The sequence below is a fragment of the Manacus vitellinus genome, unplaced genomic scaffold (assembly GCF_001715985.3).
Source record: "Manacus vitellinus isolate BGI_N305 unplaced genomic scaffold, ASM171598v3 scaffold_8_pilon, whole genome shotgun sequence".
Taxonomy (NCBI): Eukaryota; Metazoa; Chordata; class Aves; order Passeriformes; family Pipridae; genus Manacus; species Manacus vitellinus.
In genome coordinates, this window is record NW_021940864.1 from 13076668 (window position 1) to 13098248 (window position 21581).

General features: G+C 38.5%; 1 protein-coding gene and 1 long non-coding RNA gene across 3 annotated transcripts in view; one reads left to right on the top strand and one right to left on the bottom strand.

The window, feature by feature from the left end:
• Window positions 1-85: 85 nt before the first annotated feature.
• LOC108641803 lies at window positions 86-8567 on the top strand. Of its 2 annotated transcripts, XR_001922283.2 has the most exons (4): window positions 86-453; window positions 1580-1670; window positions 4175-4254; window positions 5156-8567. It is a non-coding gene; the product is annotated as an uncharacterized LOC108641803 (long non-coding RNA). The 2 variants fall into 2 exon arrangements; XR_001922284.2 differs by lacking the exon at window positions 5156-8567 and having other exon boundaries at window positions 4175-4386.
• Window positions 2240-21581, bottom strand: part of THADA (THADA armadillo repeat containing) — a 163115-nt gene continuing 143773 nt past the window's right edge. The window contains exons 37-38 of the mRNA XM_018085265.2: window positions 4145-4311; window positions 2240-3017 (exon numbers count right to left, since the gene is read on the bottom strand). Of these exons, the coding sequence (XP_017940754.2) occupies window positions 2625-3017; window positions 4145-4311 (560 nt within the window). The 3' untranslated portion in view covers window positions 2240-2624. The remainder of the gene's footprint in view (window positions 3018-4144; window positions 4312-21581) is intronic.

Genomic DNA, 21581 nt, shown 5'->3' on the forward strand with positions numbered 1-21581 from the left:
CTGCCTCTTCCCCTCCTCCCGTTCTGCCGGGGGGCGACGGCTCCTGACCCGGCAACAGGCCCTGCCCCGCACCCGGGGAGCCTCCGGGGCGCGGGAATGCCGCGGACGGGCGGGATAACGTGCATCCCTTCCCATAACCTCCTCCTGGGCCGGTCGGAGCTGCCTGCGCACTGACCCTCCCACACATCTCTGCCAGCGAAACATCACCTCGGAGCAGATCCTGCCCGCCAGCCAACCGAGAGTACAGTTTACGATGACAGTCATGCACGGATCAATGTGTCATCGCCATTGGGAGGAATACTTTGATAAACTGACTTTGATCAAATACACGACCGATAAGCGCTCTGGCATCACGCTTTGCTAACCCTCTCCTGCAATCGCTGCACAGGGTTTAAAGGTTCTTCATAGACTAGTTACACAGTAACGCAAGCCACTAGCACCGTGTGGTGAAATGTATGCGCGCTGATATAATTCTTATTTGCTCTCTATAAATGGAGGTGGGATGACAGAGGTTCCAGTTGCATCTTAACACCACGATAAGGAAGACCGAGTTTTTGAGCTGTTTGGTTACTGATTAACCAAGCCGTCAAGGCTTCACCAAATTACTTAAGTTTTATGGTCACTTTGGGTGTACTACTATGCTGTTACCTCTCTGTATTTACTCATTTGCCAGTATTAAATACATATGTAGATGCATTTTTAATTCTACCCCGTTAAAAAAAATTAAAAAGCCAATGTTACTAGATAGTCTTGTGCTACCCACTGACATGAGCGAGGTTACGCAACTGATACATACAAAGTTGGTTTTGTCTCTTACTATTAAAAGCTGTTGCCACACTAGTTCAGAAATTATGGAAAGATGTGGCAAAACCAGCAGCTAGCTGTTAATTAATTGTACAGGTCTTGCCTATATTTTTAAGAGTGGCTTCCAGACATAATCTGGGCTGTTCCTTCCCCAGGAGCTCAAACCAGATGCAAACGAATTCATTTTTAGCCTAACTTGCACCGTGGCCTATTAAGCTGGGTAGTGGGCATTCTGTGAAACATCATTTCAGATTCCAGCATTTCCCTTTTGCCTATTGAAGCCTCAAGTTTCATCATATATTACTTATAAAAGTAACCCCAAATCCTGAAAACTTACAGCCACTTCTTGTTATCTTTTTTTCAGTAGTGACTTTGTTTTGTGCAGTGTTCAGGTGTCCATTAGATCCAAGTCAGCAGCTTAGCTCGATTTACAGCAGATTCTATTTAAACTCAAGGAGAGGGCAGCAATCGGCTATCGGGCACCGCAGCACGCAGCCACTGCGAGCGGCGCCGGCCCAAGCTGAGCCTACCCGGGCTGAGCCCGATGCCGGCACTGAGGGAACCCGACCCTGCCCAGGCTGAGCCCGGCCCCGCTCTCAGGGAACGGGCCCGTCCCGCGAACAGCGGTGCCGCGGCGCCACCTGCGGGCCTTGAGCCGCAACACTCACCCCTTACCTGCGTGTGATCGGCATTTACGGCCAAACTCTGCTCACACACCATTAGGTGAGGAGGCTGAAAGGAAACAGTCGTTCACTGGACATGTTCTTCTTCCTAGGAGACCGAAATGACGGCGTACAGGGACGCATATCCATATTTTGGGAGGCCTGGCCGTGCGACAGCCGGTCACAGCCCTTGGCTACAGAAAGGTAACGCAACCTTTTCAGATCAATATTTATTTTCGATGTCTCGTTTTCATACTGAAACCCAGTTTCAGTTCCCAGAAAAATACATTTCAACACACAACAAGCATGTTTGTGTTTCAGACACAGCATCACCATGAAGCACTCAGAACAGTCCCCAAAGCCACCCCACCTGAGTGCCGGTGAGAGCATCTCTCAAAAGCAAGGGCTGGAGCACAGAAACACCTCTGGTAGCTTCAGAGGGGCCTCACACTACTCAGCAGGACCTTCCTTTCCAGGCCTGCTTGCAGAACAAGGGGTTTTGAAGTAAAGATGAAACTGTTTTGTTTGCAACGGAACAGCTGCTTTGTTTTGAACACAGTAGTCTTCATTTTAGAGCCATTTTATGAACGTAATTATTTGATTTAAAGGAAAAAAGAGGCATGCAGAACTCTAACTAATGCTGTTTCCATGTGTGAAACAAGGTTACTACCAAAGTGAAAATCCTTGCCTTCCTCCAGAGGAAAATACAGTAAAATTTGAAATATACTCTAAAAATTGCCATGAACAAAAAAGTCACTTTCAAAAAGTTTCTTTATGAAACACTTAAAAATAAAAATAGCATATTAATTTAATAATTAACATGCTACATTTTGTAAGGAGACTAAAATAATACACTTTTTCTTGGTACTAAGATACAGGAGGTAAAATATGGGATAAAATAGGACTACAGGTGGCCTGCACCTGGATGAATGGAAAATATTAGGTTTACCTGCTTTACTTCCTACAGTGGTTGCAATAAACAATGGTCAGCTGAATGAAATTAGCAAATGCATTTAAAAGGAACAGCCTCCCACAGCACATCTGGTAAAAAAAATGAATCCATGGACTAATATATAAAAATGTAGGTTTTGCCTGAATACTGAACAGTTTGTTGCAGATTTACTGGAGTCATCCTGATTCCTTGAACATTGCTGGGATTCAGTCTCCCTGAGAGAATGTGTCCATGTTCCCTGAGGATGAACTTTTAGTAACATAGTTTTCCAGATTTTCATTTTTGCAAGTATCATCAGACTTCAGCAGATTCAGTATTTTAAGACAGAGCAATATTCTCTCATTTTGAATAGCCAATCTTGTGAATTCTGCAGTTTTGGAAAATTCTGGAGCTGGAGGCAGTGCTTGAAGGTGGTGTTCAACGAGCTGGGCTTGGTCCAGTGCTGTTATTGATAGTCGCTTCAGTTCTCCGTGATGTGGTAACGTTAGATGAGTCATTGATATGAGCTGTAAAAGGTGCTTACTCAGTTGTCTAGCATGAGTCAACTTCTCTGCCCAAAAATTCACTTCTCCTTTATCAAACAGATAATCATCTTCTTCCTTAACAAAAAGAAAACCAACAGTGATTAGGAAATGACTTGTTGTTTCATAATAATGAGAAAAACATAAAAGATACAAAAGAGGATATATACAGAAACAGGTGCCACAGAACCGCTTCTTTATATTAAAAAGAAGGTAAAAATTCACATGCATTTTTTAAAGGTTTGGGAACTACTTTGTCAAAGAAATTTTACCTTCAAAAATCAGGCAGTTATGGTACAAGTCTTGGGAAACAGTGGAAGTAAATAGTAGTCCTAATCCTTAACATGTGCTTGAAACAGTCTTATATTTCACAGAGACCTCTCTGTAACCAGTATGGTAATTTGCTATATCATGGTGCTTTTTGAGTGGATTAAATGAAAAAGGAAAATTGTATCAGTCAGTGAAACTTAGAAAGGCATACCTAAACCATAGGCTTAAGAAAAGGTCCATAATATATTTCATGGGTCATATTAATTGTCAAGAAACTTCTCAAAGATGTAGCTGGTCCTGCTCCTTCTGGTTTACCTTCCAGCATTATTTTGACTTTTACAGTCTTTTCAAGACAAAAAGAGCACAGCGTATTATATAGTATTATGCTTTACAGAACCAGCGTGGCGAAGTTCTTCTTTACAGAAATAATCCTTCTGAAGACAGTAACTGATGTAAGCAAGGCTGTTTCATGTGCTGTGCAGAACCAAACATACGTAAGATGGCATAAAGTTACCAAATATTTAAATGCCAACTCTGGAAAAGCCAGCAGTTGGGAGAGCACTTTTCTTGAACACCAGATGTGCCTGGCACCCACAGCAGCAGATTAAATTCAAGGCAAGCCATCATCTGCAATAATACATTTCAGCCTCAAAATATTTCAGTCAACAATGACTTGTGAAGTAACTCTTGGTTTATTTCAATGTTTGCTTATTGATCTCTTTAATTTTATGCTGATATTGCCAGGAAACAGGTATCAAACTCTATTTTTATTCTAAATATTATCCATGTGCATTTTTTTTTAAACTGTAAATCAGTTAATACTGCAGTAGTGATCATCAGGCTTCATCAAATGAGATGTTACATTCTATTCCTACCACAAGACTGCAGAAATGCAGTGCTTCCAACATGATATAGCAACTGGTTGTTAAAATTACCAGGGCTGAAGTCTCCGAATCTCTTTTCAGGTCGCTGTCTCCCAGCAGCCATTCCAGCAGGATCAGCACACCAGTATGGATCTCTCCCCACCGCTGGAGCAGCTCACACAGTATGCCAAATGCTAAATCTAAGGCCATTGGAGCATTCACTATCCTAAGTGCAAACTCTGTTAAGAGAAAATATGTGTAAGAATACAGAGCAAGACCACAAACATTTTCAAATAAAATCAGCACAAAAATGATTTCTTGAAAACAGATGCTGAATTTATACAAACACATGTAGAATGACGAATTATACAGCAAATAAGTTAGATGAATGTTTACTTCTGTGCCACTTGGGGCCTTCCCTCAATTCCAAAATAATACATGAAGCAATTGAAAATGCTGATGCTTCATTTTTTCCCTCCCCATGTAGTGACATTTATTAATTTGGGTTTAAATATAAAATATGTCTGTTACAAATGTCTCAAGAGACAGTCCTGATCCTATTACATGGTGACTATTTTTACAAAACTACAGCTATGCCTTAGATCTGATTTGATGTTTTCACTGGAACTCAAAACCTACAACACATGATATGTTTTTAAAGGGCTGGGATATAAAATGAATAATTATTTGGTGTGCAATCTCTTTATATATAAGACAGACATATATACGCACACATGTAAGAGAGATCAGGAACAAAGACAGGCTTAGAAAAGACGTTTGCGAAGGGAAAGGCAGACACTGTTTACAATATCATCACAGAGCTATAGTTATACCGTTTTTGGCACCATGCCAGAACTGTACACAAAGCCATCATCCACAGTGTATTTCTTCCTTAAATTTCCTCACTGCTCTCATTTGGGCAGATGCTGTTTTGACTGTGTGGGTCCTAAGGCTGCCCTCAATAATAGAGGATATAAAAATGCCAGAAGTCTCATTTGCAGGAGAACTCCAACAACTGTGTTCACAGGTAGGAGTTTCACCACTCATAACATTAATGCTTTTTTTTTTTTTTTTTTTTTTAAGGGGATGAGGGAAGAGCACTGGAAGAGGAAGAGCTAATGAACAAGTCCCTGTAAAATCCCTATTACTGTAAAAAGGATTTGGGCAAAATTCATCCTTGTCCATAGTCACCAGCAAATGAAAAAATGTTCCCTGAATGGTCTGTCTTCTAAATAATGGTATCATAAGGACATGCCATTCTTGAAGGATGTAATTTGCAAGCAGTTAAGACAGCAGAATCAGAACTATTTGATAAAAATCCATATAGACATGGAAAGCAGACCTTACTTTTTGTGTCTGTACTTAAGCACTTCTCATGAAGCAAAACAACTACTGATATAAAAGAGGCACAACAGTGCAGCTGAGACCTATCCCTCACAACCCACTTTCAGAGCTGCAGCACAGACCTCTGTTCTGTAACCTGTCCCGAGGCCTCAGGCCAGCTGCATGTTTCCTGGACTACGTTGGCACAGACAAGAAACTCACAGTAAAACACCAGGATTCGGCAAACACGCATGCCAACGAATATGGAAATGCAGGAAACATCTAAGGGCAAACCAGACCAATGAAAAGATGGGTATGTGTTGTTTGACAGACCAGGCAATGTACCGAGGACATTGGGGAGGATGAATTAGTTTTTGAGACCATGAGGACAAAGGACCATAATAAGGAAGGGAATGAAGGAGAAAGAACAGATGGTCCCTTCTTTATCCTGGAGTTAGATGAGGGTAAATGGAAATCTCCTTGAACAAGCAACAGGAAGGCAGGCAGTCAATCTCTTCATGACACTAATAATGTTACATATACAGTTTGTCTCTGCTAGACAGTAAAATCAAATGTTCAAATCTGCTTTCTTCATGTCAGGAATTATCACCGTATCAGGATATCCCTGAGCCTTGTCTGCGAGGGAGAGCTTGCAATGGTGCAGTGCTACATTTATTACAGGCAATGGATTTTTTTAGGTATCATTTTTTCTGACATTTCCTTCCAGGAATTTCTTTGGGTTTGTTTGTTTGTTTTCTTTTGGGTTTTTTTTTTGTTTTTTTTTTTAAAAAACCCTTGCTTTCTCTACTGCTGTGCCCCATTTGGTACCAGTCTGATACTCTAAAGAATGGGCACGATGGTTGTCCTCTCTGTTTTGATTTGCTTAGGCTCAGGTAGAAAACAGTTTCATTCAGGTGCAGTAGGGACATCAGAAATACCAGCCATCCTCAGAGCTGGAAGAACAGAGATTAAAATGGAGTCTGGTGTTCTGAGCCTGAAGCAAACATCTTGGTTATGAACGCTTATAAAATGCAAGAGCATTTAAACCCAGCTCTTTTGAGTTCTGATGATCCTTCAGAATTTTATGGATGAATGCCTACAATCGTCAGTGTTTATATAAGATCTCTTGCTTGTGTCACTTTATTTATATTTGAATATTTAGCAAATTCAGGGATGCTGGGAGCTAACAGCCAAAAATGGTATTTCCCACTACTGAGTTTACTATTGCTTTGGAGGACTGATTATAGATACAACTGCTATTTTCTGGGGGCCTTCCCTTCCTTTTTAAGATTTAGACTCCTTAAGTATAAATACAGTGATGCTCTCTTTGTGAATGAGAATGCTGGACTACTGAGAAATGCACCAAGAAATAGACTTGGGCCTCTAATTCTGTTATTACATGAACATGCTGAAAACTACCAACAGGTAGCAAAATAAGTAATGCTGAGGTCCTGCTTAGACTGAACTTGCTTGCTAGCAGTTTTTCAACAGCATGACACAGAGGAAAAGGCAGTTTTGTGGTCACAGATTATGGCAGTCTTGTAGAGAATCCTGCAAGTTGCAACAGAGGAAATGGCAAGTCTGGGTTTTTTTTGTTGCTGTTGTTGGTTTCTTTCTTCAAAGAAAAAAAGAGAAAAAATACAGGAAAAACATGTAAAGGCAGCATAGCACACAGTAAAAACATGAAGACTGAACACAGCACTGACCCAAAAGATGCCAACCACCCATCTGTGAACTGCAGACACCATTTAACTGATCAACCAAACTCATGTGTCAGTTCTGACATTGAGACCAGAAAAAAACAAAGCAACATCACTTTGATAATGCTAAAACTTAGGGTTCAAAAATTTGGGTAAGAGCCTGCATACCCTTGGCTTTGTGCTACAGAAGGCAGCATAGCAGTGTCCTGGTACTTCAGGTGTTGACACAGACTCAACAACAGATCCAAGTCTGGCAGATGAAGAATTTTCACTTGCACCTGCCCATTCCATACCACTACTGCAGAGTGTCAGGAATGGCTCCAGAGTTTCTGAATTGCTTTCTTAGCTGCTGTTACTTACAGAACATACTGACAAAACCAGTTCACTCAAATTTGATGCTAGAATAGTTCAAGATTAGATTGTGGACTACCGATGCCACAAGGACAACAAAAGAGATGTAGCATATCTTGGAGTCCTGAAGTAATACAAATGAATAACAGCAAGCAAAGTTATGTATATATATACCCAGGATTTAAGAGGTAAAAAACGCTTTCACAGGGGAAAATGTTCTATTGCTTTGATGACCCCTAGCTCTAAAAGTAACAGCCATGGATGCTGTAACCAAATACAGAATCTTTTAAGATACCCAAAAAGGTGTGTCTCTTCTAAAAATAAATGTGTCTTCACTGATGTTTTAACTGCTTACAAGAACTGCTCTTCACATCATCACTGGCTTGCAAAAGCAAGGCTGATTTTCAAGAAACCACATATTACACACGATGCTGTGTTCATGACTCATGGTATGACTTCAGAGAGTGGTCTGAGCAAAATGGAAGTTCACCAGGGGCAAAAAGGGCAGGTGGCTCTCCATTTACCACAGCTCCCTCAGGCCATAGGCCCCTGATGCTTACCTGGTAGCCAGCTCAGGCACTCTGCTAATCACCAGGTAAATTAAAGCTCAGAACAGCCGAATAGGCATTTGGCACACAGCTTGGCGTGTGGGTGCTCCTGCTTGGCTGGCAAGCTGAGCTGGTTGCCCTGTAGTCAGAATTGGTATAGCTGGGGGAGGGAAGATCACAGGACAGCACGGGGAAGGAAAGAAGCCAAAGGGAGAGAGAGACCTCCCCGTTTAGCAAGCTGTTAGCCCAGGTCAGCTCTCATCCCAAACTTCCCCATCAGAGCCTTGCAAACAAAATGCTAACAGAGATTATTTAAATGACCGAGTATTAATAGACTTTCATAATATAACTAACTATTTAAAGTAACTGAATAAAAAAAGTGTCAAATGACAGATTTACAGAAGCAGCTCACAGCTGATTATTGACACAGGAACTAAACCAGCAGAAATCGAGACATCTCTACTGCCTGGAGACATCTCTACTGCCGAACACTGAAAATACAGTAGAGCTCCTTTCACAACAGTTCTACAGACTATCAAAACTGTGTTAAAAATATAATTTTTTAAAATTCTGAAACATGCATATGATCCAATGTGTAAAAACATCACAAGCGAGATAAGCATCTTACTAAATAGGCAACTACAGGGGCTAAAATACAAAAAATTCTCTATGACTTAAAACAAGTAGTTACAAGCAGAAGAATTAATTCTACTCATTGAAATGAAAAATAAAGATAAGAATCAGGTACTACGTGCTTTTTTTTCTAGGAATTGAATTTTCATAAAGGGAAAAGGGTTAAGTACTGCAAGTGTTTCAGTCTTTGTGAATCCACCCACTTAAAAATTAGACCTCCCACATACACATTCATATACTCCAAAAGCTTTGATCATGCCAGATGTAAATATTTCTTCTAGTAGCCTATTACGTGTCCTGCAACTATACAATTGTTCTCTGTTAAAGCCTCAGCGATATTATGGGGAACTGAAAGGATGTATTAAGAGCATATACACAGATTTTAAGGACAACCATAATAAAATACAGGCAAAATAGAAAAGCAGAACATATTCCTTGCCTAACACAGCATTTTGTAATTGGTTTTATACTGGGAATTGTTAACTAAAGTTCATTCTAGATCAAAGAGTAATGCAATTTTTGTAAACGCATACTGTGTTCAGAACCAACATAAAGAGAAGTAAAACTCAAGGCAGCTTAGTGTAACAGCCCTGAGAGAAAGCCTCAGTGTACCAACGGCAAGGAAGTTTTCAAGGAAAAAAATATAGGGTAAGTTCTTCCACTGAAACTACAGAAAGTGTTTTGGGCAGACTATTTACCATCTGAACTGGTAATATATTTTTTACTTTCTTGCACAAAGTGCTGTCTACCTAGGTATAAACAATAATACATCACAATCAATATGGTACGTCATAACACCCTGATAAAATGAGGTAGTATTCTTGCTTCAAAAGGCAAGCATGGACATTTAAAGCAACAAAGATCACTCTTGACAAAACTGGGGATTTATCTCATGTTTTCTGATACATCACCATAACAAGATTCTGAGTATCAAACAAGATATCAGGTTCCCATCCAATTGACAGCAGATTCAGCCTTGCAGTCACTAATATCTGCAATATTAGATTTGCAAATGGAAATTTTCACCTAACCACTAATCACTTTTTGTTGTATTAAAGATTTTCTTCTTTTTGGTGTTCAGTAATAGTCAAGTGTGCCCCTACTCTCAACATATCAAATATAAGAGATCTGAGTGAGGCAGTGCCACAGATATATTTTTTACTTAAAATAATGTGCTTATGTATGGCTAGGCTTCACAAAATTTAAAAAAAAAAAGAAATAAAACCCCATTGGCCCAACCCAAGAGTTAAAAGAGCTTAGAAACTGCATTTCTTATGTTGAAATAACCTGCTTATATGTTCTACCTTGAGGTACACAGGAATAGTGCAACTCCACTGCAAGTCAACACATAGGTGTCTTGCACCAGAAAAACAACAGGGCAGAAGAAAAGCAGTAGCAGTACATAGAAAGCAAAGGGATGCTCATACCCACTCAGTCTCCATAAATAATATTAGAGTGCTATCACCTTTCTGGGCACTAAAATTAAAAGAGGAAAACTGAGAAGTAAAACAAAATGAAACAAACATAAAAAAAGGGGGAAGAAAATGTAGAAATGGTAACTGTTGTATCTGGATAGTTGGCAGATGGTTCTTGCAATTGCACTGTGTCAATTTAAGTTACAAACATCAAACTTTCCACTTTTTAAAATGACCATTTATGTAAAATCTAATATATAAGCAGATTCCTTCTCATAGTGTTTCATAAAATCAAAGGCGATTAGATCATTTCTATCCTCTCGAGAAATAGTCCCTAGATGACGTACAACCACTTCATCTGTTTTCCATTTCCCTGCCTGAGTCTGTTTTATAGCCGTGCTTTCTCAGGATGACTTTAAAAAGAGGCCCTTCCTGACATCACCCAACACGATGTCAAAACACAACACCATTACAAAACAAACTAATCAAAACTAATTTCTTAATAGTTGCAGTCTCTGAGTAGAGTGGCAGTGATGCTGCTCTCAGCTTTGACCTTGATTATAAACAGATCTGAGTTAATAACATGTCTGATTATGATGGAAACTTACAGCTCAAGATTGAGCAGAAAATTAAAGTCCCTTCTTGAGCAAAAAAAGCACACACATATTCATCTTTTCAAGCCCTTTTTTGGAATGTGAACTCAACAATATTTTTCAACTCAGAAACTACATTTTTTCCCTTTTTAAATATATAGATATATGAATACATAAGCTTTTCCCATGTGAGCCATGCCTTCTGTACACAAAGGGTTTTATTACAAAACAACCACAGCTCACAGATCTGTCAGAGGAAATGAGCATTTGGACTCTACCACTTACATTACTGTTTTTGCAGAACCTCTCCCCCAAAGCCATGTTCCAGTTTAAACAGCAATACCCCCTGCCTAAACCCACTCATGCTTTTCCTTTTGAAAAGGTAAAAATACTATTCAGCTAATTATTTAAAACACTGCCAATGAGAACATACATTTTTTAACTCAAATTGTGTATTTATTGGAAAAAATTAAGATAAATACAGTTTTAAAACCAGTATCACTAGAACTAAATACTCTTGTTATTAGCATATTTCAACTATACATAACTTTTTGCTTAGCTCTGATAAAGGTTACTGAATGTGAGTGAATGAGATGTATATTACAGCTCTGCTGTAGGAACACAGGAGACATATCTACCTCTGTATCATAGCTGGAATTTCAGAATAACATCTGGTGAATGCTGGTAAAAGGTTTGTTATTTAAAGGATAAAGGAATAAGGAAAAGGTGGGTAATCAATATAGACAACTTCAGAAAATTCTTCTCCTTCAATACCTGTAAAACAGTATAATTTGGGCAGAAAACTCAAATAAGCCCCACCAAACTATTTTAAAAGCAGTAATAGAAAGGCACACTTTCCTTTATTGCTATGGAGTCATAGCCATGACCATCACAACTTGCATAAGAAGCCTATCAAGATCTGTAAGCTGCTGTCCTGTTTACTCAATTGCAATTAAAACACTGATAAGAAAAACACATTTAATAGATTATTCACATGAACACTCCATTTAACATTTACTATTTCCAGACTCCAGCACTGAGCACATACAATAATTTTCCATGTATTCTTTCTTAATTTTTCAAGCGTGACCTTTACATAACAGTGCCACTGAGTAATTAATAGAGCTAAATGAAGCACTGTCAGTAAATAATCAGTAGCCAGTCTTTGATGGATGAGCTGATTCTAATTCAGTCCATTCACTTTCAACTTTAATTAGTGGCATTGTATTCTAGAAAGCAAACAGTTCTTTCATCCATGTGATGATCTAACCTTGTCTAAGTGGGCTGAGAACAACTTGTAAGGTGTTGACATAAATTTGGGAATACAAAGTAAAAAATCACAGTGCTTACACATTTTTATATTATGTAATTCTTCAAAATGAAGTAATATAAAGTGCCCCCTGCAAAAGCCACTGATTTTAACAAGTGCCATACACACCAATAAATCTTGCTAAGACAGTTAGGAGTCTCAATGTAAAAGTTCTCTCTCCTTTTTCTTTAATTAAATCAATTGATCTGAATTACTAAGTGCATGTTGGTGGAATTTTTGCAAGACACAAATACAGGCATAAAAATGCTATGTATTTCTACACAAGTACTGATACAACACTAAACCTTCTTGGTGCTATAACCCTTGTTCTAGATGCATGCTTGACTCAGCTGATGACAACTGCTAAGCAAACTCTTCACTTCTGAATTACTAGAATTTAGAGTAGTTTTAGATTACTGAAAAATTTTCTAATTTTCAAGGCCACTTGGGTTACAACATGCTTTGATCTTGTTCTACATTTTCTCCTGAATGACAGTTTACATTGGTATTTCCCATCCTTCTTCCAGCACTTCTATCTAAAGGGTGGGATAAGGCAAGAGTTGCAGATTCCTGAAAACTGTGGCTGTTGAGCACACCTGAGTAGAGACCTGTTAACTTACCTCAAAACATCTGATTCCAGTGTATGTGTGACTTACTGAATTTTCGAGCAGAATAGCAGAAAAGCAACCTGGGAACCTCAGTCGTGGTATCTGTTCTGATACCGTATAATGAAATTGTATGGGGAGAAACTGTTTTTAAGATGGTTTATATTTATTTTTTATCTTTGTGTCATATTACTTATTAAAAAATGGTGACATTCAAAATGAAATGGCTACAAAGCTGTTCTTATGGAAAGTGCCATAAATATTTTGTATAATAATTTATGCCAAAATTTTCATGATGCAGTCTCAGCTTCCTTACTAGCCATTTCCTCACCATTTAAGAGAATACTCTAAAGAGCAAAACCCCACAGAAATTGCTCACCATATGAACACTTGATAAAACCAACCCCAACCACCCTTACAAGCTTCCAATATAATTCAGATTGTCTGTCTTATTCAGATGCTTTCTAAAGGTTGAAACTTGTGTGTGTCAAGGACAGCTCACATCATTTTTACCTTTTTCTTGACAAATATGTACACAGATACACAATGCTATGAAAATGTAATTAAGTTTGCAAACACGCGGTAATTTGAGAAGCTACCAGGACCACAAAACATTCACAATACAAGGGATTAGTACAAGTGACCAAGAAAACGTTCTTCTGTTTTTTCTGCCAAGACCAAAATGCCTTCCAATGCCTGCTGTAAGTTAATTTCTATGCAGTATAGTATGATCTGTTGTACAAAGTTTTCTGACATTACAGCAAAAGAAGTCAGCCTGACTCTCGAACTATGGTCTTACAGGCAAGCAGATGCTGCCAGGGACCTCCTATTCAACAATTCAGTGACTACAGATCACTCAAGGACAGTGATCTAAGGAGAACTTAGGGGCAGTTTTCCTGCAAGTGTCTAACAGGTAAACAGCCACAAGCCTCAATCAGGAATGGAAAATATCTTATCTCTGAAAATTTTTTCAAGAACATTTTCTCTCCATGAGAGAACCTTTACTCTTTTCACTGGGAAGATGATGCACCAATGATTTCACTTGAGAGTGAATTAGTTTCTGGCCCTTCTTTCAGAAATGACACATACATATTCCTCACTCTACTAACGCAAGTCTTGATCAAAATATAGGTTTGGTGATCCTTATCACCCTAGTGAGGCTGAGGCATTTCTAGAATCAGGACTCAATGTTTCTTCCCAAGAAGATATTCACATTAAAGAGATCCCAAGGAGTTGTTCTCCTCCTTTTTCCTTCACAGCTCTTGCCACCTAGGTGACTTCTGGATTTTGCACCTTTAGCGACCCAGGATACTTCCATTTACATGGGCAGGTCCACACCTATTTGGAAATCACATGACTTACTTATATCTCTCTTACTGAAACACCTGAGGCTCTGGCATTTCCATACAACTGCAGTCTAAATGCATACCAGCTGGCTTAAGACTTGCTAGGAAGCTTCTACCTGTCATCAGGGCATCCTCTAGCAGGCTCCAAGAGAGTTGGATGGTATGCATCCATCCCAGACCTCTGGGGGGTGGCTACCTGCAACTTCATCTGCATCTTCAGCAGACACACCACAATTCTGGAGGCCTCAGCACACTCAGGTGGATCAGTAAATTGTAACATGGTTTGTATGAATTACTTTGAGGCCTTCTTCCAAGTAAATTTACAGAAGGAGCAGAACCTGCTTAGTCTTGCATAAAATGTAAATATATATACACAGACTCTTTGACTGATAAATAGTATTCAATCAGTAACCAGAGTTCTTCAACAGAAAGTCTAACATAGATACCAATATACTTGTCTAACAGAGATTTTACATTTGTCTTTTCCATTTCATTCAAAGTCCTTTGAGGAATTGGTTTGTGCCTCTTCAACTGAGAAGGAACTAAGATAGTGCTGTGAATGCTCTCCTCAGTGTGCTGAATATAAGTGCTCTTTGCACAAGACACCACAAAAATTAAAACATTACTATGTGTCTCACATAGTAATGCAGATATGAACTATGCAACACCAGGGACTTCCCCACCATAGGGAAGAAAACTCTCCTTCTATTTTCTATGCATTTAATAAATGGCTTTGACCTCTCTTATTCAAAATATTCCAAAATATTCTAAATAGGCAGAGAAGACAGAATGGCTAAGTAACCTGTGACTCTCAGTCATTCATCGTGATATGGAGTGCTTCATAAATCACTTGCATTTAGAACGATGTACATGGAAAGAAGGAATGGCACTATCTATTCTGCAGACAGAGTAGACAGTCATGAAGATTAAAAAATTTGGACTGGTTTTATGTCTGATCTGAGACCTGTTTCACTGAGGAGTCAGCACCCCATAATGCTTTAATATTCAAAATGCATTTCCCTCTGGCTTCAGCTGTGTGTGCTCTGAACTCCTGCAAATCATGCCCGCAAGGTATCCAGCTAAGCATTCGGCAAAGTAGTGACCTCCTTTCCAAACTCTGCTTGGAATGACTTGCTTACCTGCACAAAACAGCTCCCTGGGAGAGGCAGGGACAGAATGCAAATCACGAGAGCAAAACTAAATAGCTTTGACGTGTCTCTTCTTGTGATCCTGATCTTACTTCTTTATCACATTCAACTTGCAACTGAGGCAGTAGTACTGTTGGAGATGATAGTTTCCTATACTGTATGTTCCTGATTCATCACTAGAGCAAATCTGCACTGTCTAATGAATTATGAAAGAACTTCTGTAAAAAAACCCAATAGTGATAGTGTAATTTATCCTTGCTTCTCCATACATGCAGCAGTACAAGGTTGAATTAAAGTTGGATTTCCTAACGTTTGGATATTTGACCTTGCAATCTTCCAAATATTCTTGGTGTGGGGAAAGATGGGAGGAGCAAGATGGCAACATATATGTGTAATTTGCCAAGTTTCAAGAAAAGAAAAAGAAATCTATACCTTACCCAAATAATGCATTTTATTGACTCTCATGCATCAGAAAAGTAGTGAAGCCACAAGGCTGACCACTTGAAACTAATGAAATGATAGGAAATGGTAGCACCTGTGGAGGTGGGAGGTATATCCATAGCACTGCTCCAGTGTCTTCTACCTAGCCCCAGTCATCAGACTCCATGGTATCTCAATACAGGTCTCATTATCTTGAGGAGCTAAACCCTGAGTCTGACACTTGGCCTCACGACTACCTCCAGTCACAGTGTCCCAAAACACAGGAAAGTGTTCTGCTTTATCTTCTTTGTCCATTCTGCTTCTTTCACACATTCTTTCTCTTTTGAATGTTTCAAAAGCCTCTCTCATTATGTCTTTTCACCAAAGAACTTTTTCCTCCTTTCTCCTCCAGTATGCCCACCTCTCATACTGACAAGAGTGAGTCTCCTCCCCTGACCAGATTGAGCAGCACCTCTCGATCCCTTACTCTCATCATTTCAGCTTATCTCCTTCAGCATTCAACCAAATTTTTCTAATTTACCCTCTCCCCCTTCTCTAACTATCCTAACCACTTTTCAGAAGTGATGACTCATCTCCCCCCATTTTGCTGACCACTCAGAAGTATTACAGAAAGCACAAGAGTTTTTATTTAAAGTCTGTGAACACAGTCTGGACCAGAGCTACCTACAGCCATGGCTGTACAGTCCTTGTGAGGCAATGTTCCCAGCACAGAGCATCCTCAGTAGTCCTGCTCAGAATATAGGTAAAAAAATGTCAGGAGTATAGAAATTTAAGCTGCTTAGTGAACACAAGAATCTTTGGAGGTTTTAGCTTTTAGGCTCCTTTCACTCTCTATTGTGTATATATCTACCTGTACTGAAAACTATAGCATTTTATAATCCTATTTCTCAGCCAAATTTGTACATATTTTACCAAAAATGTCCTGCATATCCAAAGCATACCCGTGTAACAGCATTAAAAGAAAAGGCCTTAAAATTGTTTTATAGCCTGCGCAAATATAGCATTTTCTTCTAATTTCCCATGTAGAATCATGTCTATGGTAACAAAAATCAAATAATTAAAGTTTACAAAAATACAGTATAGAGAAAACTCAGCACCAACTAGTAAGGATTAACATGAGTAGCTGAAAACCAGGATTTTATACTGAAAACTGTTAGGCAACCCTAACAACAGCCCATCAACCCTCCATATAAAAATATTCAGTTCACACAATTTAATTTACAAAACAAATTACAAAGAGAATGAGATGGAAAAGCAGAAGGCAGTAAGTTTACAGAGGTCAATTCAAGATCTGTTGAAAAGGTGCAAGAACCACAGAGGATGAAGTGTGAGGGCAGGTAGAAATGAAGGGAGCACTCAGTGCATAGAAAAGAATAACTCTGGTATATTTTATTAAATTAGACTGGAAATCTGAAAAAATAAACATCAAAGGGATGTTTTTCCCATTTTTAAACAAAATAAGGAAATCAGGAGGCATGTTTCTGTGTATGTGTTTTCTACCACAACAACTGGTCCAGCTGCAAAATTTCAATCCAGACTGACAAAAAGGACAAGGGAATCTGAAATATTAAGTCTTGTTTCTATGAAACTAGCCAGCTGGGTAAAGAAAAAGGCATACTGCTGTCATGCCTAGTGAAAGGCTGAAACTTCAGTCATCAGACATGAGAAAATCCACTTATCTGCGAAACAAATCCATGAAAAAAACCCCACCAAACTCCAAGCTTCCTTCACTTCACAGCACAAGGAACTTTTGTTCCTTTTTTTCTTTTAATTAAATAATGCCATTTGAAGTTACAGTCCACATTGTGACTGTAACATATGTCTTTAACATAAAGACTCTTTCTGTCTTTAACATCTTATTTTTCATCTGCATGTTTCAAACAAGTTTCCTTCAGGAAAGGCCATATTCTGCTTCACCTTGCCATGGACAGCACTAGTTGAGCCTTTATCACTAATTGTGAGATTCAAGTAAAATCCTCTAATTTGGAGAATTTACCTTTATTCTGTGACAGCCTCCTGCAGTGGCACCCGTATGATCACAGTAAAATTCAAAATACATTGCAAATGAAGGGAACTGACAAGCAAGGGCTGCCTGTATTGTCTCTACGACTTCTATGAATGTGAAACAAACCCACTGTTTGTTCTACAGATCAGAATATAAAAGAATTCAGTTTGTATATGTAAGTACTACTTCACCCTGAGATCTCTTTATCCCTAGGTTCTCCTCACATCCCACTTTATTTGCACTCCAAGGTCTGTGCTGACCTTGCACTAGGGGAGCAGGAAGTCACTGGCTCCAAAGTATCAAATCACCTGTATTTTGGTATATAACCTGAAAGACTATTTCCTACCTGAGTATGATTTTGCCTAATCTACCTAACAAACGTTTCTTTCACAGAATCATTACAGTTGGAAGAGACCTCTGGAGATCACCTAATCCAATGTCCAAGGAGGTTGCTTTAGGAGATGGAAATCAAAATTGAGAACATCTTTTCTGAAAGGCCCTTCATTAACAGAGTTTATTAGATCCTAATGCTACTGGGTTTCAGAGAACATGGCACATATCTATTTTCCTGATGTTTCTGAGAGGTGGTGGTGATGGAATATGGTATGTTAGTATACTATATTGCAAGATTTATATGGAATAATTTATATTTGGGGAATTTGAATTAACGAAGAAAGATATTTTGGAAATTCAATTCTTAGTTGTGCTTCTTAATGCCTGTACATTAGACAGTGAGCTTTCAGTAAGTACAAGCAAATTAAAAAAATTTTTTTAAAAAATATCTATCTTCTGCTGTTTATAGCAAAAGTAGGTTAGGTTGAGCACCTAAATGTAACAATCTACAGTCCTAAAGGTCTAGTATTACAATATACAGATTCTGGAATTAGGGAAGGTTGGTTTTGTTTCGGTATGAGTTTGTAAGTACAGCAAAAAGAAGTCTAAAAGTGTAACTGTGGTCTTCAACACCAACATGAAATCAGCCTGTGTGTGTCTGCCCATGCAGGAAAGTAAAAGGGTAATTAACATAGTACACGAAAAAAATGAATGGGTTTTATTAATCCTGGTAACAAGATATTGTAAGTCTAAGCTTCACTGTGATCAAGCCAAGTGCATAAGTTAATCAAGACCTTCACTAAAGCATTTCTGTTAACACTTTCATCTTACCAGTGGGAATTATTTATAAAACGGTTTTCCACTGCCAGCATGACAAGGTGATCATTAACACAGCACAGACCATGTGAAGGAACAAAATTAAAAACATGCAAAAGTGGCATTACACTGGTACTGTAAGCAGCTGCCATAAATAATTCTGCTCCTCAAGGTGATTTCAACAGTCTTGCTCTAAATCTAATAAATCAAAAGCCCTTTATAAAAACTCTAATTCTCAAAATTTAAATTTCTAGCCTTCCCAGTGATGTTTAACTTTACCTTCTCATGCATGAGAAATCGATTTGTTCAACCAAGCCAGTTCCGAGTTCCCCTTGTAAGAGTTCATTTGGAACTGATTACAGAAAAAAAGAGACGTTGAGTTTTACACATCTTAGGTTTTGAAGTAAGAGCCCATTGTGTCCCATAACTGTTTCCCACCCCCACCATCAACACACCAGGAATTAAAGAGAGCAAATCAATGGGAAGGCTGTGACGCAGGGAATCAGTAATACAACAAAACCAACATCCATTCTAGGGTGCTGCTTTGACTATGGCACAGGTAGGTACTATCTTGGTCATTAAAAATTCTGAATGCTGACTTACATGAAAACAAGGTGGTGGTTTAGGTTAGTTTGCAAAGGTACTTATATTCTCTACCTCACGCCCACCCACACAAACACAAATTAAATTCTGCGTGCAAAAATCTGCTTGCAGAAATGTATCATCATCTCCTCATTCTTGGTGAAATACCTCTAGATGCAAAACATTACAAATAAGTATCGATATCCTACATGCTTCCATAAGTAAGACATTTACCAAAAGTAAATTTATTATTTCCCATAGCAGTATACATGCACTTCTTAGCAGACATTTCTGTATTCTTTCTGTGAATAATACAGATATTTAAATTGACATTTCCTATATTTAGTTCATATATGAACCGTTTACAAACTAGATGTCTACAGTACTGAAACAGACTTTTAAAGTTTTGCACATTTTGGACTATGAGGTAACGAGGGTATGGAAATAATTCACTGAAAACTTGTAAAATTTAGCAAGTTCTCCAGCCCGTCACATGATTTGTGCATGCATTCCATCTCAGCCTTTACAAAGAATGCCATGTGTGTAGGGATGTGCTTACCCAGGGCTCTCCCAAATCTTTCCCTTCAGAACTTCCAGCATACAGTACTCAACTGCTCTGTACATGAAGTTAATATTCAGGATACCGAAAACATCAGAGGCTTTGGATATGCTGGTCCATATCCATTTGAATTTCTGCATCTTAAGCTGTCCTAGGAAGAGGGGGATAGTTGCAGACTATGGGCAACTAAAGCCTTTTTGTGCACAGTCCTAATTAGAATAGCACCCTATTTGTTCCAGCTTTCACTTGGGCCAGGTAACAAATGATTAAAAAGTTACCACTAACTTCCATATCCTGAATTTTAACTATATCCTGGTTGGATGCTCCGAGAAAGTGGGCTCCATATGAAATGAAATTATTTTCTTTTAATTTGTATGCAACTCCCTTTAATTCCTGCAATGTTCTTCTTTCCCTTTTCTCAATTCTCAATCATTAACCAATTCTTCTTGAAGTAACAGGATTTCTTTTCTATTGTTGCTTGGTTATTTTTCAATACAATCTAGATAAAAAAAAATTTTTATAATAACTGTCCCTCACATCAAACTGCTCAGATCTGTAGCCATTGGTCTTTCCAAAAGAAATCTCTTGGGACAGCTTTACCCTTTCACAGCAGCACTGAAACAGAAGGAGCAGTGTTAATAAAAGAACTGCAGCAACTGGTCAGCAAAACAATGCAATTTGTGCCCAGACTTCATCTTTACAGATAAAGGACAAGCTACAGCATTGTTAGTGAAAATTTCATTTCACTTTTTCTAACTGATAAAATTGGAGTCCATTTATTCAAATAATACATTTGAACCTTGGTATAACAAGAGCTGAATACAGTAGCAAAACGTCATACGGACTATAGGCCAGGTCCTGCAACCTTCATATATCACAGAACCTCTATTATGTCTCTAAATCTGTTAAAATAATATTTCACAAGTCTAAATGTGCTTAAAAAGCTGAACATTCTTCTTGATTCTTAGCATGCCCACAATTAGCAATGCAGAATGCCACCTACAAAAAGCAAACAAGAAACCAAACCAACAAAAAATCTACTACAACTCTTCATGACCTATAGGGTGGATAATACAATTTTTTCCCCCTGGCCTTCCCTGACATTCTTTCACACTCCTGTAGAACAGAGTACTTTTGCTCCAAAGCATTGGCTCTTCTGCACTTCCAGCTTGTTTAGAGAAAGCACAAAATAGCTCTATTCAGAAGACTATGATCAGTCCTTCAGTTTTTGTTTACTCCTGCAGAGGCTGACTGCATAATTTACTGTCCTGGTTTGCAAAACTATTTTTTCAATGAATATAATTAAGAGTGCTGGTTACTTTTTCTATAATTAATCAGGAGTAAAAAGCAATGCAATAGAAGAAACAAAGAGATTTTTTTTTAACACTAACATACCATAGTTCTCTCTCAGAAATAAAGTGAAATGCTTTAAAAGAAAAAGATGATCAACAGTGGTGCTATTTTGCTTATAGCAAAAGGGCACACACTTGTTAAGCTAACAGGGACAACACTTTTACAGCATATATCAGAAAATCTGGTTTCATAAGCTTAGAAAGTTTCATAAAAAAACTGCAGGAGGGTGTGAATTCACTTTGGCTTTAAGTCAATGCTTCTTCATTATTATTTTACTCACACACAAAGACTCCAAGTTTAGGAGGTAAGCTGTGGACAGCCTTTTCCTAAAATGGCATCAGAAAGAAAAAAAAAAAGGCAGTCAACATATTCAACAATGGGTCCCTGAGCCCAAAGGTAATTACTAAAGAGTTTTCTGAACAAAAATATTTAAACCATATTTCCAGCCA